The 14384-nt window shown below is 48.3% G+C and overlaps 1 protein-coding gene across 2 annotated transcripts in view; it reads left to right on the forward strand.

The window, feature by feature from the left end:
• The first annotated feature begins 350 nt into the window (after positions 1-350).
• The window catches only part of LOC147005046 (actin-related protein 3B-like), a 48451-nt gene continuing 34417 nt past the window's right edge, over positions 351-14384 (forward strand). The window contains exons 1-2 of one of the 2 annotated variants that reach the window (XM_085836138.1): positions 351-446; positions 2529-2639. In XM_085836138.1, coding sequence (XP_085692264.1) covers positions 405-446; positions 2529-2639 — 153 coding nt within the window. In that variant the 5' untranslated portion in view covers positions 351-404. The remainder of the gene's footprint in view (positions 447-2528; positions 2640-14384) is intronic. The other variant, XM_085836136.1, reaches the window with a different exon arrangement.

Raw genomic sequence — 14384 nt, forward strand, 5'->3', positions numbered from 1 at the left:
TTATAATCAACCTGTAGTGGGTGTGTAGTCTATAACATCCCCTGATTTCTTAAGGGGCTCCTCCATATGAGGCCGCTTAATAACATTGCTTCGGTGCCAACATTAAAAGCAGTTCCCTTGCATCACACTGAGATGATACTGGAAAAGAGTTGTTTGTTTCTCTCTTACTTCACGTGCTCACCACATCCCCGGGAGCATCCCAACACCGATACAACCTTAGCCATCACCATTCACTCATATGGACATATAGATTATGTTAACTGTTCCTGATAATTCAGGCAACTCGTGGAGATTGAAAGAAAAACATCTGTTTCCCCTCAGGTATCGCCATTCGAGAATCCGCAAAGGTAGTTGATCAAGCCCAAAGGCGGGTGTTGAGAGGAGTTGATGACCTTGATTTCTTCATGGGGGATGAAGCCATTGATAAACCTACCTACGCTACCAAGGTATAGTTGTGCCAGCAGTGTGATTGTGTAAGAGCAGAGCCAAACGGAGCAGAGCATGGCTGTGTCTGGAGGCTGTACCTGTGAGTTGTGGAACGCTCTTGTTTCTTATGCTCAGGCAGAGGTGGTTAGTTGAACCGAGGGTGTTGTTTTTGAAGAGGTGGATTTCAGAGTGGAGTACCAAGTGAGCTAGCACAGTCCTGAGTCACACAGTTGTCATCAGGGTGAGCAAAACCTGCCCTTCTGCGAAGGTGCATGTTGACTGACATACGTGTCAGATGTGGAGACTGAAGACTGAGTGACTAAGAAGAAGTGCTGATATTAAATGCATGGGGTTTGCTTTTGTGTGTGTGTGGAGTGGGGAGGGTTGGTTTTTCCAGACAGGGTTTCTCTGTGTAGCCCTGGCTGTCCTGGAACTCACTCTGTGGACTAGGCTGGCGTTGAACTCAGAAATCCACCTGCCTCTGCCTCCTAAGTGCTAAGATTATAGGTGTGTGCCACCATGCCTGGCTATGCATGTGTTTTTTTAAGAAATAATTTAAATTACTTTTTAAATTTAGCATACCAAGCGATGGATTGCATCCTGACATTTGTCATTGTACTTTGTTCTTCTTCTCCCACTTCCTCTGATGACCTCATGACCTCTCTGGTCCACCCTCCCATTCTTGCCAGTTCCCTCCTCTCCTCCAAATACTCCTCCTTTCTGCCCTTATGATACATGAACTCCATCCTTCTTTTCTCCCTCCTCCCGTAAGATCACTTCCTTTCCTCCCATGGTACCCTCTTTGCTTTCACTCATCACACACACACACACACACACATACACACACACACACACACACACACACACACACACACACACAGAGACACTCACACACAGGTACACACAGAGACTCATTCACACACACACATACATACACAGACTCATTCACACACACTCACACACACATACACATGCACAGACACTCACAGACACACACACACTCATACACAGACACACACAGAGACTCATTGACACACATTCACACACACAGACACACTCACACACACATATACACACACAGACACACTCACTCATACAGACATGCACACAGACTCATTCACACACACATACACAGACACATACACACATATATTCATGTACACTGACACACACTCACATACACATACACAAAGAGAGAGAGAGACAGACAGACAGACAGACAGAGAGAGGGAGAGAGATTGATTTAAATCAAGGTCCCATATATAAAAGAAAACATGAAATCTTTGTTTTTTTGGGTCTGGCCTATTTTATTTACCTTAATAATATCCCTTTGCATTTGTTTTTCCCCCAATCATGATTTCATTTTTTAAAAAGATTTATTTATTTTTATTTATATAAGTACACTGTAGCTATCTTCAGACACACACCAGAAGAGTTCATTGGACTGCATTACAGATGTTTGTGAGCCACCATGTGGTTGCTGGGATTTGAACTCAGGACCTCTGGAATAGCAGTCAGTGCTCTTAACTGCTGAGCCATCTCTCCAACCCCATGATTTCATTTTTTAATGGCTAAATAAGATCCCATTGTGTATCAATATTACATTGAGAAGGAATCCATCCACTTTTGACAGACATCTAGCTGGGTCCCTTTCCTTGGCTCCTGTGAATACACAGTGGTCACCATTGCCATGCATCTGTCTCCAAGGTTTATTGACTTGGAGTCCTTCAGTTATATCCCTGGTCTATACCGCAGTTCTGTGTTTAGTTCTTATTAGGAATCTTCACACTGACTTCTGTAATAGTTCTGCCACTTTACAGTCCACCAGCAGTGCACGAAGTGTCCTTTTCTCCACCTTGTCACCAGCAAAGCCACTTTGTCTTCAGTAAACTCAGAAGGACCAGAGGGAGTTGCATGGTTGATGGGTCTGCCACGGCCATCAGGTAGTTCCATGTACTGAGAGGCACTGCTGTAAATACATGTATGTTGCTTATGTTTTCATCACTGGGAGTTGCCCCCCAGGAGGCCTTCATTCTGTGGGAGCACACAGCCTCCTCTGCGTTCCTTTGGTGACTCTGCTGCTTCTGCCCTTTTTGCTGCAGTGGCCTATACGACATGGCATCGTTGAAGACTGGGATCTTATGGAAAGGTTCATGGAACAAGTGGTCTTTAAGTATCTTCGTGCTGAGCCTGAGGACCATTACTTTTTAATGGTGAGTAGTTGGAACCAAGAGAAATACACTCCTGTGAGTTCCAAAGTACTTAGATTTCCTTTTTTAAATGCAGAGTCCTCCTAAAGACTTTGCATGAGTCAGGCTGCTTTTAGGGGCAAATACCAGAAAGTGCAAGAAGAATATCAAGATCCTACAAGGCTTAGCACCCTGCAGACCAGGAAGGGCAGAGCTCGGCTGCCTGGGGCTCCTCGGACCATCAGCTTCAGGATGAACTGGGCTTTTAGTGTGGCTCTCTGGTGCCTCAGGACAGCTATCCAACGTCCTGTGCCGCTACTTCAGAGTCTTTCCGTATTTCTGCTCAGTGGTAGAAGGGAGACCTTTTACTTGCAGCTTTCCTAAGCTTAGGAACCTTCCCGGTGGTTTTGTCCTGTGTGCCTGAGCTGTCTGTGGTCTCTTAGACTGGGAGGAGGGGTGAGTACTGTAAGCTCAAGCACAAGGTTCAGAGAGGGAGGCTTGGGTGGGAAGCTCTTATGTCCTGCAGTGTCCTCAGGAGTGGACGCTGTGACTATTATTCTGTTATCACAGAGGAACCCTAGCCATGAGATCACTTTCCAGTGTTTAGATCCTATTGTAGGAGGGAACTGATCTGAGTTATGGGCTCTGATGATGGTATGTAAGTGTCCTGTCAAACAACAACTGCATAGAGAAATGAGAAGAAATCCCTCCTGGGATCTCTGAGATCTCATTGTTCTATTTAACATAATGTTTCCTTCCATGGAGCAGTCTTTTTACATTAAAAGTAGGCTAAGGTAAAATATGCTTACTTAGTGAACAGAAACTCTGTACAACAGAAGCTGCATATTAAAACTCACATGAATTAGCTTTGGATTTTTCTGTGCAAGTATATTGTTAAATGGTTCCAAATTCAGTTATAATGATTTTCAGTGTTTTCCCATACACCCTCTTTAGAGTTGTCTGGCTTAGAAGGTGGTAACTACAAGGTTAATAGTTAAGGAGTCTACAGAGTTAATGTCTGTCAAGGCAAGTCTTTGAGGGTGCTCTGAGCTGCCCCTTAGGTGGGATTGTCAGGCATGGCTTCTGTGTCTTACAGGCCTCTGTATTTCCTCCCTGGAGTGGTTATATTGACTAAAGGAGGCCAGGGGACTGACAGCATGAGTTCCTTTGTCTCAGACTCTGCATGCTGGGCTTGGCGCTTTCCCTGCTCCTGCTTATCACTGACTACCTGTTGGACAGGATTTTAGGGCCTGGTACCACTCCAACTGCTGCCTTCTGCGTGCTTCAGCTTACTGTGCCAGGGCTCTTCTCTGCCTCTGCGTAAAGGGGATCTGACCTAAGGCTTGTGGAGTGAGTGCAGTGCATGTCACAGGACACCTTTCCTAGAAAGAGAGAGAGAGAGAGAGAGAGAGAGAGAGAGACAGACAGACAGACAGACAGACAGACAGACAGAAAGATTTTGTTCTCTCCTGTCTCTGCCTCTAATTTCCTCCTGGTCCTCCTCTTGGTCCTCTTCCTCCCCTCCCCCCATCTCTCTCACACATGCACACCCTTCCCTGATTTAGCATATATATAAATGGGAAAAACAATCAGTTTCTAGGAAGAAACGGAGGTGGAGTTTCATGTGAACCTAGAAAAGTCCATTTGCCAAAAATAGGTACCCATGGTGAATTTTAAAAATATTCAAATCCATTTCAACAAATACAAAGTAGATCATACTGCACACACTGCACTATGAATCTGCAAGTGTTGAACGTGACTTTGGGAATTTCCTGTTTCTTCCAGGTATATGTGTGTGTATGCATGTTTTCCACATATGTGCAGGTGCCCACAGAGCCCAGAAGGGGGCTTTGGGTCCCCTGGAGTTAGGGTTACAAACATTGTAAGCTGTCAGACAAGTGTGCTGGGATCAAACTTAGGTCCTCTCTAAAGTCTTAACCATTAAGATAACTTTGTAGCCCTTCTACTTCATTTTTATAGTAAAAAAATGACACTTACAGATTTTGTGTGGTGGTGGTAGGGTATGTGTGTGCTGTGGTATGCAGGTGTGCAGCAGAGCACAGCTTACCGGGTCGGGTCTCTCTTTTACTGTGTAGATCCTAAAAACTCAGGGTTTGGTCTTTGAGGAGAGTGCAGAGCCATTGTGCTGACTCTGCTTTACTTTTTGAGGCAGAGCTTTCCTCTCTGGCTATACTGTCTGTCCAGCAAGCCACGTGGGTCCTTCTGCCTTGCCTCTCACAGGTGTGTTTGCTAATATTCCTGACCTTTTATGTGAGTGCAGGGGGTGTGAACTCAGGACAAAGGTAGCAGGCACTTCACCAACAGAGCTATCTCCCAGCCTTGTGTTCTTCCCCATCAGTGGGTAGGATTGGGAGGAGGGAAGTAAATGCAGGAGGGAGGAGAGACATCTAACTGCTTTTTAGGTGAGGACTTGGGGTTTAGTGTGTATAAGCCCTAAGTGACTCATATCACCAGCCTGTTAGGAGCCCACAGTTCTGTCCTTTGTGTTGTATCTAGTCATTGGAGGGTTCAGAGCAAGAACGAGCTGGTAATAGCATGTTTTCTTTTTCTTTTTTTTTTTTAATATTTTTTATTACATCTTTTCCTCAATTACATTTCCAATGCTATCCCAAAAGTCCCCCATACCCTCCCCCCCCACTTCACTACCCACCCATTCCCATTTTTTTGGCCCTGGCGTTCCCCTGTACTGGGGCATATAAAGTTTGCATGTCCAATGGGCCTCTCTTTCCAGTGATGGCCGACTAGGCCATCTTTTGATACATATGCAGCTAGAGTCAAGAGCTCCAGGGTACTGGTTAGTTCATATTGTTGTTCCACCTATAGGGTTGCGGATCCCTTCAGCTCCTTCGGTACTTTCTCCAGCTCCTCCATTGGGGGCCCTGTGATCCATCCACTAGCTGACTGTGAGCATCCACTTCTGTGTTTGCCAGGCCCCGGCATAGTCTCACAAGAGACAGCTATATCTGGGTCCTTTCAGCAAAATCTTGCTAGTGTATGCAATGGTCTCAGCGTTTGGAAGCTGATTATGGGGTGGATCCCTGTATATGGCAGTCTCTAGATGGTCTGTCCTTTCGTCACAGCTCCAAACTTTGTCTCTGTAACTCCTTCCATGGGTGTTCTGTTCCCAATTCTAAGGAGGGGCATAGTGTCCACACTTCGGTCTTCATTCTTCTTGAGTTTCATGTGTTTAGCAAACTGTATCTTATATCTTGGGTATCCTAAGTTTTGGGCTAATATCTACTTATCAGTGAGTAGATATTGTGTGAGTTCCTTTGTGATTGTGTTACCTCACTCAGGATGATGCCCTCCAGGTCCATCCATTTGGCTAGGAATTTCATAAATTCATTCTTTTTAATAGCTGAGTAGTACTCCATTGTGTAAATGTACCACATTTTCTGTATCCTTTCCTCTGTTGAGGGGCATCTGGGTTCTTTCCAGCTTCTGGCTATTATAAATAAGGCTGCTATGAACATAGTGGAGCATGTGTCCTTCTTACCGGTTGGGACATCTCCTGGATATATGCCCAGGAGAGGTATTGCTGGATCCTCCGGTAGTACTATGTCCAATTTTCTAAGGAACCACCAGACTGATTTCCAGAGTGGTTGTGCAAGCTTGCAATCCCACCAACAATGGAAGAGTGTTCCTCTTTCTCCACATCCTCGCCAGCATCTGCTGTCACCTGAATTTTTGATCTTAGCCATTCTGACTGGTGTGAGGTGGAATCTCAGGGTTGTTTTGATTTGCATTTCCCTGATGATTAAGGATGTTGAACATTTTTTCAGGGACAGCATGTTTTCTGATGATTTAGACACACACTGGCCTGTGAACTGAGCTGGTGGCAGATAGGGGTCCTGTGCTTGTCCCTAACACTGAACTGACCAGACCTTAACATAAAACTGGGTGTTTTGAGGCATTCTGTAGCCTAGACTGGCCCGGGACTCACTATGTAGCACAGGCTGTCTTTAATTCATGGCAGTCCTGCTGCCTCAGTCTCCAGGTGTTGAGATTAGGAGTGTGAGCCACTAGCCACCACATTTGCCAGAATCCTGCTTTAAAGAGGTTTGCTGTTTTTTCTTTTCTTTCTTTGTTCTAGGAATTGATCCTTAGGCTTTGAGGTTTGCATGGCAAGCTCTCCACCACCTGGGTATACCCCTAGTGCCCACTGTGTCTCTCCTTAGTGTTCACCACGCCCCTACTGCCCACTGTGTCTCTCCTTAGTGCCCACCGTGCCCCTGGTGCCCACTGACTCTCCTTAGTGCCCACTGCGCACCTGGTGCCCACTGTGGCTCTCCTTAGTGCCCACCCAGCCCGTGGTGCCCACTGTGTCTCTCCTTAGTGCCCACCGCTTCCCTGGTGCCCACTGTGTCTTTCCTTAGTGCCCACCCTGCCCCTGGTGCCCACTGTGTCTTTCCTTAGTGCCCACCACACCCCTGGTACCCACTGTATCTCTCCTTAATGCCCACCGTGCCCCTGGTGCCCATTGTGTCTCTCCTTAGTGCTCACCCTGCCCCTGGTGCTCACTGTGTCTCTCCTTAGTGCCAAACGCGCCCATGGTGCCCACTGTATCTCTCCTTAGTGCCCACCACGCCCCTGGTGCCCACTGTGTCTCTCCTTAGTGCCCACCGCACCCCTGGTGCCCACTGTATCTCTCCTTAGTGCCCACCCTGCCCCTGGTGCCCACTGTGTCTCTCCTTTGTGCCCACCGCACCCCTGGTGCCCACTGTATCTCTCCTTAATGCCCACCGTGCCCCTGGTGCCCACTGTGTCTCTCCTTAGTGCCCACCCTGCCCCTGGTGCCCACTGACTCTCCTTAGTGCCCACTGCGCACCTGGTGCCCCTGTGTCTCTCCTTAGTGTCTCTCTTAGTGTCCACCACGCCCCTACTGCCCACTGTGTCTCTCCTTAGTGCCCACCGTGCCCCTGGTGCCCACTGACTCTCCTTAGTGCCCACTGCACACCTGGTGCCCCTGTGTCTCTCCTTAGTGCCCACTGCTTCCCACTGTGTCTCTCCTTAGTGCCCACTATGCCACTGGTGCCCACTGTGTCTCTCTGTAGTGCCCACCGTGCCCCTGGTGGCAACTGTGTCTCTCCTTAGTGCCCACCATACTCCTGGTGCCCACTGTGTCTCTCCTTAGTGCCCACTGTGCTCCTGGTACCCACTGTGTCTCTCCTTAGTGCCCACGATGCCCCTGGTGCCCACTGTGTCTCTCCTTAGTGCCCACCACACCACTGGTGCTCACTGTGTCTCTCCTTAGTGCTCACCCTGCCCCTGGTGCCCACCGTGTCTCTCCTTAGTGCCCACCACACCCCTGGTGCCCACTGTGTCTATCCTTAGTGCCCACTGTACTCCTGGTGCCCACTGTGTCTCTCCTTAGTGCCCACCGTGCCCCTGGTGCCCACCGAGTTTCTCCTTAGTGCCCACAGCACCCCTGGTGCTCACTGTGTCTCTCTTTAGTGCTCACCCTGCCCCTGGTGCCCACCGTGTCTCTCCTTAGTGCCCACCACACCCCTGGTGCTCACTGTGTCTCTCCTTAGTGCCCACCGCGCACCTGGTGCCCACTGTATCTCTTCTTAGTGCCCAACATGCCCTGGTGCCCACTGTGTCTCTCCTTAGTGCCCACCGCTTCCCTGGTGCCCACTGTGTCTCTCCTTAGTGGCCAACCTGCCCCTGGTGCCCACTGTGTCTCTCCTTAGTGCCCAACGCGCTCCTGGTGCCCACTGTGTCTCTCCTTAGTGCCCACCATAATCCTGGTGCCCACTGTGTCTGTCCTTAGTGCCCACTGCACCCTTGGTGCCCACCGTGTCTCTCCTTAGTGCCCACCGCACCCCTGGTGCCAACTGTGTCTCTCCTTAGTACCCACCATACTCCTGGTGCCCACTGTGTCTCTCCTTAGTGCCCACCATGCTCCTGGTGCCCACTGTGTCTCTCCTTAGTGCCCACCGTGCCCCTGGTGCCCACTGTGTCTCTCCTTAGTGCCCACCATACTACTGGAGCCCACTGTGTCTCTCCTTAGTGTCCACCATGCTCCTGGTGCCCACTGTGACTCTCCTTAGTGCTCACTGTGCCCCTGGTGCCCACTGTGTCTCTCCTTAGTGCCCACCATGCCCCTGGTGCCCACCGTGTCTCTCCTTAGTGCCACCGTACCCCTGGTGCTCAGTGTGTTTCTCCTTAGTGCCCACCGCACCCCTGGTGCCTACTGTGTCTCTTTTTAGTGCCCACCCTGCCCCTGGTGCCCACTGTGTCTCTCCTTAGTGCCCACCGCACACCTGGTGCCCACTGTGTATCTCCTTAGTGCCCACTCTGCCCCTGGTGCCAACTGTGTCTCTCCTTAGTGCCCACCATACTCCTGGTGCCCACTGTGTCTCTCCTTATTGCCCACCGTGCTCCTGGTGCCCACTGTGTCTCTCCTTAGTGCCCACCATACTACTGGAGCCCACTGTGTCTCTCCTTAGTGTCCACCATGACCCTGATGCCCACTGTGTCTCTCCTTAGTGCCCACCGTGCCCCTGGTGCCCACTGTGTCTCTCCTTAGTGCCCACCATACTCCTGGTGCCCACTGTGTCTCTCCTTAGTGCCCACCATGCTCCTGGTGCCCACTTTGTCTCTCCTTAGTGCCCACCCTGCCCCTGGTGCTCACTGTGTCTCTCCTTAGTGCCAAACGTGCCCATGGTGCCCACTGTATCTCTCCTTAGTGCCCACCACGTCCCTGGTGCCCACTGTGTCTCTCCTTAGTGCCCACCATGCCCCTGGTGCCCACTGTGTCTCTCCTTAGTGCCCCCCCTGCCCCTGGTGCCCACTGTGTCTCTACTTAGTGACCACCATACTCCTGGTGCCCACTGTGTCTCTCCTTAGTGCCCACTGTGCTCCTGGTACCCACTGTGTCTCTCCTTAGTGCCCACCATGCCCCTGGTGCCCACTGTGTCTCTCCTTAGTGCCCACCGTACTCCTGGTGCCCACCATGTCTCTCCTTAGTGCCCACTGTGCTCCTGGTGCCTACTGTGTCTCTCCTTAGTGCCCACCGTGCCCCTGGTGCCCACTGTGTCTCTCCTTAGTGCCCACCATGCCCCTGGTGCTCACTGTGTCTCTCCTTAGTGCCCACCGTACTCCTGGTGCCCACTGTGTCTCTCCTTAGTGCCCACCATACTCCTGGTGCCCACCGTGTCTCTCCTTAGTGCCACCGCAACCCTGGTGCTCACTGTGTCTCTCCTTAGTGCCCACCTTATCCCTGGTGCTCACTGTGTCTCTCCTTAGTGCCCACTGCGCACCTGGTGCCCAGTGTATCTCTTCTTAGTGCCCACCACGCCCTGGTGCCCACTGTGTCTTCTTAGTGGCCACCCTGCCCCTGGTGCCTACTGTGTCTCTCCTTAGTGCCCACCGTGCCCCTGGTGCCCACTGTGTCTCTCCTTAGTGCCCACCATGCCCCTGGTGCTCACTTTGTCTCTCCTTAGTGCCCACCGTACTCCTGGTGCCCACTGTGTCTCTCCTTAGTGCCCACTGTACTCCTGGTGCCCACTGTGTCTCTCCTTAGTGCCACCGCAACCCTGGTGCTCACTGTGTCTCTCCTTAGTGCCCACCCTGCCCCTGGTGCCCACCGTGTCTCTCCTTAGTGCCCACCGCACCACTGGTGCTCACTGTGTCTCTCCTTAGTGCCCACCATACTCCTGGTGCCCACCGTGTCTCTCCTTAGTGGCCACCCTGCCCCTGGTGCCCACTGTGTCTCTCCTTAGTGCCCAACGCGCTCCTGGTGCCCACCGTGTCTCTCCTTAGTGCCCACCATACTCCTGGTGCCCACTGTGTCTCTCCTTAGTGGCCACCATGCTCCTGGTGCCCACTGTGTCTCTCTGTAGTGCCCACAACGCTCCTGGTGCCCACTGTGTCTCTCCTTATTGCCTACCGCGCCCCTGGTGCCTACTGTGTCTCTGCTTTTTTCACATTCTGAAGCAGCGTCTAAAGTTGCTGAGTGTGGGCATGAACTCTCTTTCTCTGAAACCTTATCAGGCCTCAAAATTGTGATCCTCCTGCCTCAGCCTTCCGAACAATTGAGATCACAGTCATGTGCTACTGGCCTGATCGCTGTGGCATTGAGCGGAAATCAAGTTGTAACTTTAGAAAACATCTTTCAGACTTTATGAATATAACTCAAAAAGAAAGAACAAGTCAAGGAGCCAAGTAAAGCATTGAGATGGGGTGGGTGCGGCATGAGATGGGAAGGGAAGAAGGGAGACTGGGGCCACTGTGTGGTGGCAGGAGGTGGAGCTGTGTGCTGTGCTGTGCTGTGCTGTGCTGTGCTGTGCTGTGCTGTGCTGTGCTGTGCTGTGCTGTGCTGTGCTGGGGCTGGTGATAGTGAGTGTGGGAGAGTAGGAGATGACAAGCAGCCACTCTGTGCTCCCTCCTGCAGCCTTGGGCATTGTGTTTCAGATGTTATCCACCCTGTGTGTGTGTGTGTGTGTGTGTGTGTGTGTGTGTGTGAGAGAGAGAGAGAGAGAGAGAGAGAGAGAGAGAGAGAGAGAGAGAGAGAGAGAGAGAGAGAGAGAGGAGAGAGGAGAGAGGAGAGAGGAGAGAGGAGAGAGGAGAGAGGAGAGAGGAGAGAGGAGAGAGGAGAGAGGAGAGAGGAGAGAGGAGAGAGGAGAGAGAGAGAGAGAGAGAGAGAGAGAGAGAGAGAGAGAGAGAGAGAGAGAGAGAGAGAGAGAGAGAGAGAGGTTCTCTTTTTTTATGAAGTCATATAAGGATTGATTTTCTTTTTTTTTCCTTTTTAAATATTTTTTATTAGGTATTTTCCACTTTTATATTTCCAATGCTATCCCAAAAGTCCCCCATACCCCCCCCCCACTCCCCTATCCACCCACTCTCACTTTTTGGCCCTGGCATTCCCCTGTACTGAGGCATATAAAGTTTGCATGACCAATTGCGCTCTTTCCACTGATGCCTACTAGGCCATCTTTTGATACATATGCAGCTAGAGACAAGAGCTCCGGGGTACTGGTTAGTTCATAATGTTGTTCCACCTATAGGGTTGCAGATCCCTTCAGCTCCTTGGGTACTTTCTCTAGTTCCTCCATTGGGGGCCCTGTGATCCATCCACTAGCTGACTGTGAGCATCCACTTCTGTGTTTGCTAGGCCCCAGCATTGTCTCACAAGAGACAGCTATATCAGGGTCCTTTTAGCAAAATCTTGCTAGTGTATGCAATGGTGTCAGCGTTTGGCGGCTGATTATGGGATGGATCCCTGGATATGGCAGTCTCTAGATGGTCCATCCTTTTGTCTCTGCTCCAAACTTTGTCTCAGTAACTCCTTCCATGGGTGTTTTGTTCCCAATTCTCAGAAGGGGCAAAGTGTCCACACTTTGGTCTTCGTTCTTCTTGAGTTTCATGTGTTTTGCAAATTGTAACTTATATCTTGGGTATTCTAAGTTTCTGGACTAATATCCACTTATTAGTGAGTACATATCATTTGAGTTCTTTTTTTGATTGTGTTACCTCACTCAGGATGATGCCCTCCAGGTCCATCCATTTGGCTAGGAATTTCATAAATTCATTCTTTTTAATAGCTGAGTAGTACTCCATTGTGTAAATGTACCACATTTTCTGTATCATTTCCTCTGTTGAGGGGCATCTGGGTTCTTTCCAGCTTCTGGCTATTATAAATAAGGCTGTTATGAACATAGTGGGGCATGTGTCTTTCTTACCAGTTGGAACATCTTCTGGATATATGCCGAGGAGAGGTATTGCGGGATACCCTGGTAGTACTATGTCCAATTTTCTGACCACCAGACTGATTTTCCAGAATGGATGTACAAGCTTGCAATCCCATCAACAATGAAGGAGTGTTCCTCTTTGTCCACATCCTCGCCAGCATCTGCTGTCACCTGAATTTTTGATCTTAGCCATTCTGACTGTGTGAGATGGAATATCAGGGTTGTTTTTATTTGCATTTTCCTGATGATTAAGGATGCTGAACATTTTTTCAGATGCTTCTCAGCCATTCGTTATTCCTCAGGTGAGAATTCTTTGTTTAGCTCTGAGCCCCATTTTTTAATTGGGGTTATTTGATTTTTCTGGAGTCCACCTTCTTGAGCTCTTTGTATATATTGGATATTAGTCCCTTATCTGACTTAGGATAGGTAAAGATCCTTTCCCAATCTGTTGGTGGCCTTTTTGTCTTACTCACAGTGTCTTTTGCCTTACAGAAGCTTTGCAGTTTTATGAGGTCCCATTTGTCAATTCTCGATCTTACAGCACAAGCCATTGCTGTTCTGTTTAGGAATTTTTCCCCTGTGCCCATATCTTCGAGGCTTTTCCCCACTTCCTCCTCTATAAGTTTCAGTGTCTCTGGTTTTATGTGGAGTTCCTTGATCCACTTAGATTTGACCTTAGTACAAGGAGATAGGAATGGATCAATTCACATTCTTCTACATGATAACCACCAGTTGTGCCAGCACCATTTGTTGAAAATGCTGTCTTTTTTCCACTGGCTGGTTTTAGCTCCCTTGTCAAAGATCAAGTGACCATAGGTGTGTGGGTTCATTTCTGGGTCTTCAATTCTATTCCATTGGTCTACTTGTCTATCACTATACCAGTACCATGCAGTTTTTTTTTTTTTTATCACAATTGCTCTGTAGGACAGCTTTAGGTCAGGCATGGTGATTCCTCCAGAGGTTCTTTTATCCTTGAGAAGAGTTTTTGCTATCCTAGGCTTTTTGTTTTTCCAGATGAATTTGCAGATTGCTCTTTCTAATTCCTTGAAGAATTGAGTTGGAATTTTGATGGGGATTGCATTGAATCTGTAGATTGCTTTTGGCAAGATAGCCATTTTTACAATGTTGATCCTGCCAATCCATGAGCATGGGAGATCTTTCCATCTTCTGAGATCTTCTTTAATTTCTTTCTTCAGAGACTTGAAGTTCTTATCATACAGATCTTTCACTTCCTTAGTTAGAGTCATACCAAGGTATTTTATATTATTTTGACTATTGAGAAAGGTGTTGTTTCCCTAATTTCTTTCTCAGCCTGTTTATTCTTTGTGTAGAGAAAGGCCATTGACTTGTTTGAGTTAATTTTATATCCAGCTACTATACTGAAGCTGTTTATCAGGTTTAGGAGTTCTCTGGTGGAATTTTTAGGGTCACTTATTATATACTATCATATCATCTGCAAAAAGCGATATTTTGACTTCTTCTTTTCCGATTTGTATCCCCTTGATCTCCTTTTGTTGTCTAATTGCTCTGGCTAGGACTTCAAGTAAAATGTTGAATAGGTAGGGAGAAAGTGGGTAGCCTTTTCTAGTCCCTGATTTTAGTGGGATTTCTTCCAGCTTCTCACCATTTACTTTGGTGTTGGCTACTGGTTTGCTGTAGATTGCTTTTATCATGTTTAGGTATGGGCCTTGAATTCCTGATCTTTCCAAGACTTTTATCATGAATGGGTGTTGGATTTTGGCAAATGCTTTCTCTGCATCTAAGGAAATGTTCATGTGTTTTTTGTCTTTGAGTTTGTGTATATAATGGATTACGTTGATGTATTTTCTTATATTAAACCATCCCAGCATCCCTGGAATAAAACCTACTTGGTCAGGATGGATGATTGTTTTAATGTGTTCTTGGATTCGGTTAGCGATAATTTTATTGAGTATTTTTGCATCGATATTCAAAAGGGAAATTGGTCTGAAGTTCTCTATCTTTGTGGGATCTTTCTGTGGTTTAGGTATCAGAGTAATTGTGGCTTCATAGAATGAGTTGGGTAGAGTAGCTT

This window comes from Mus caroli, unplaced genomic scaffold (assembly GCF_978045245.1).
Source record: "Mus caroli unplaced genomic scaffold, Mus_caroli_1 scaffold_4, whole genome shotgun sequence".
Classification (NCBI taxonomy): Eukaryota; Metazoa; Chordata; class Mammalia; order Rodentia; family Muridae; genus Mus; species Mus caroli.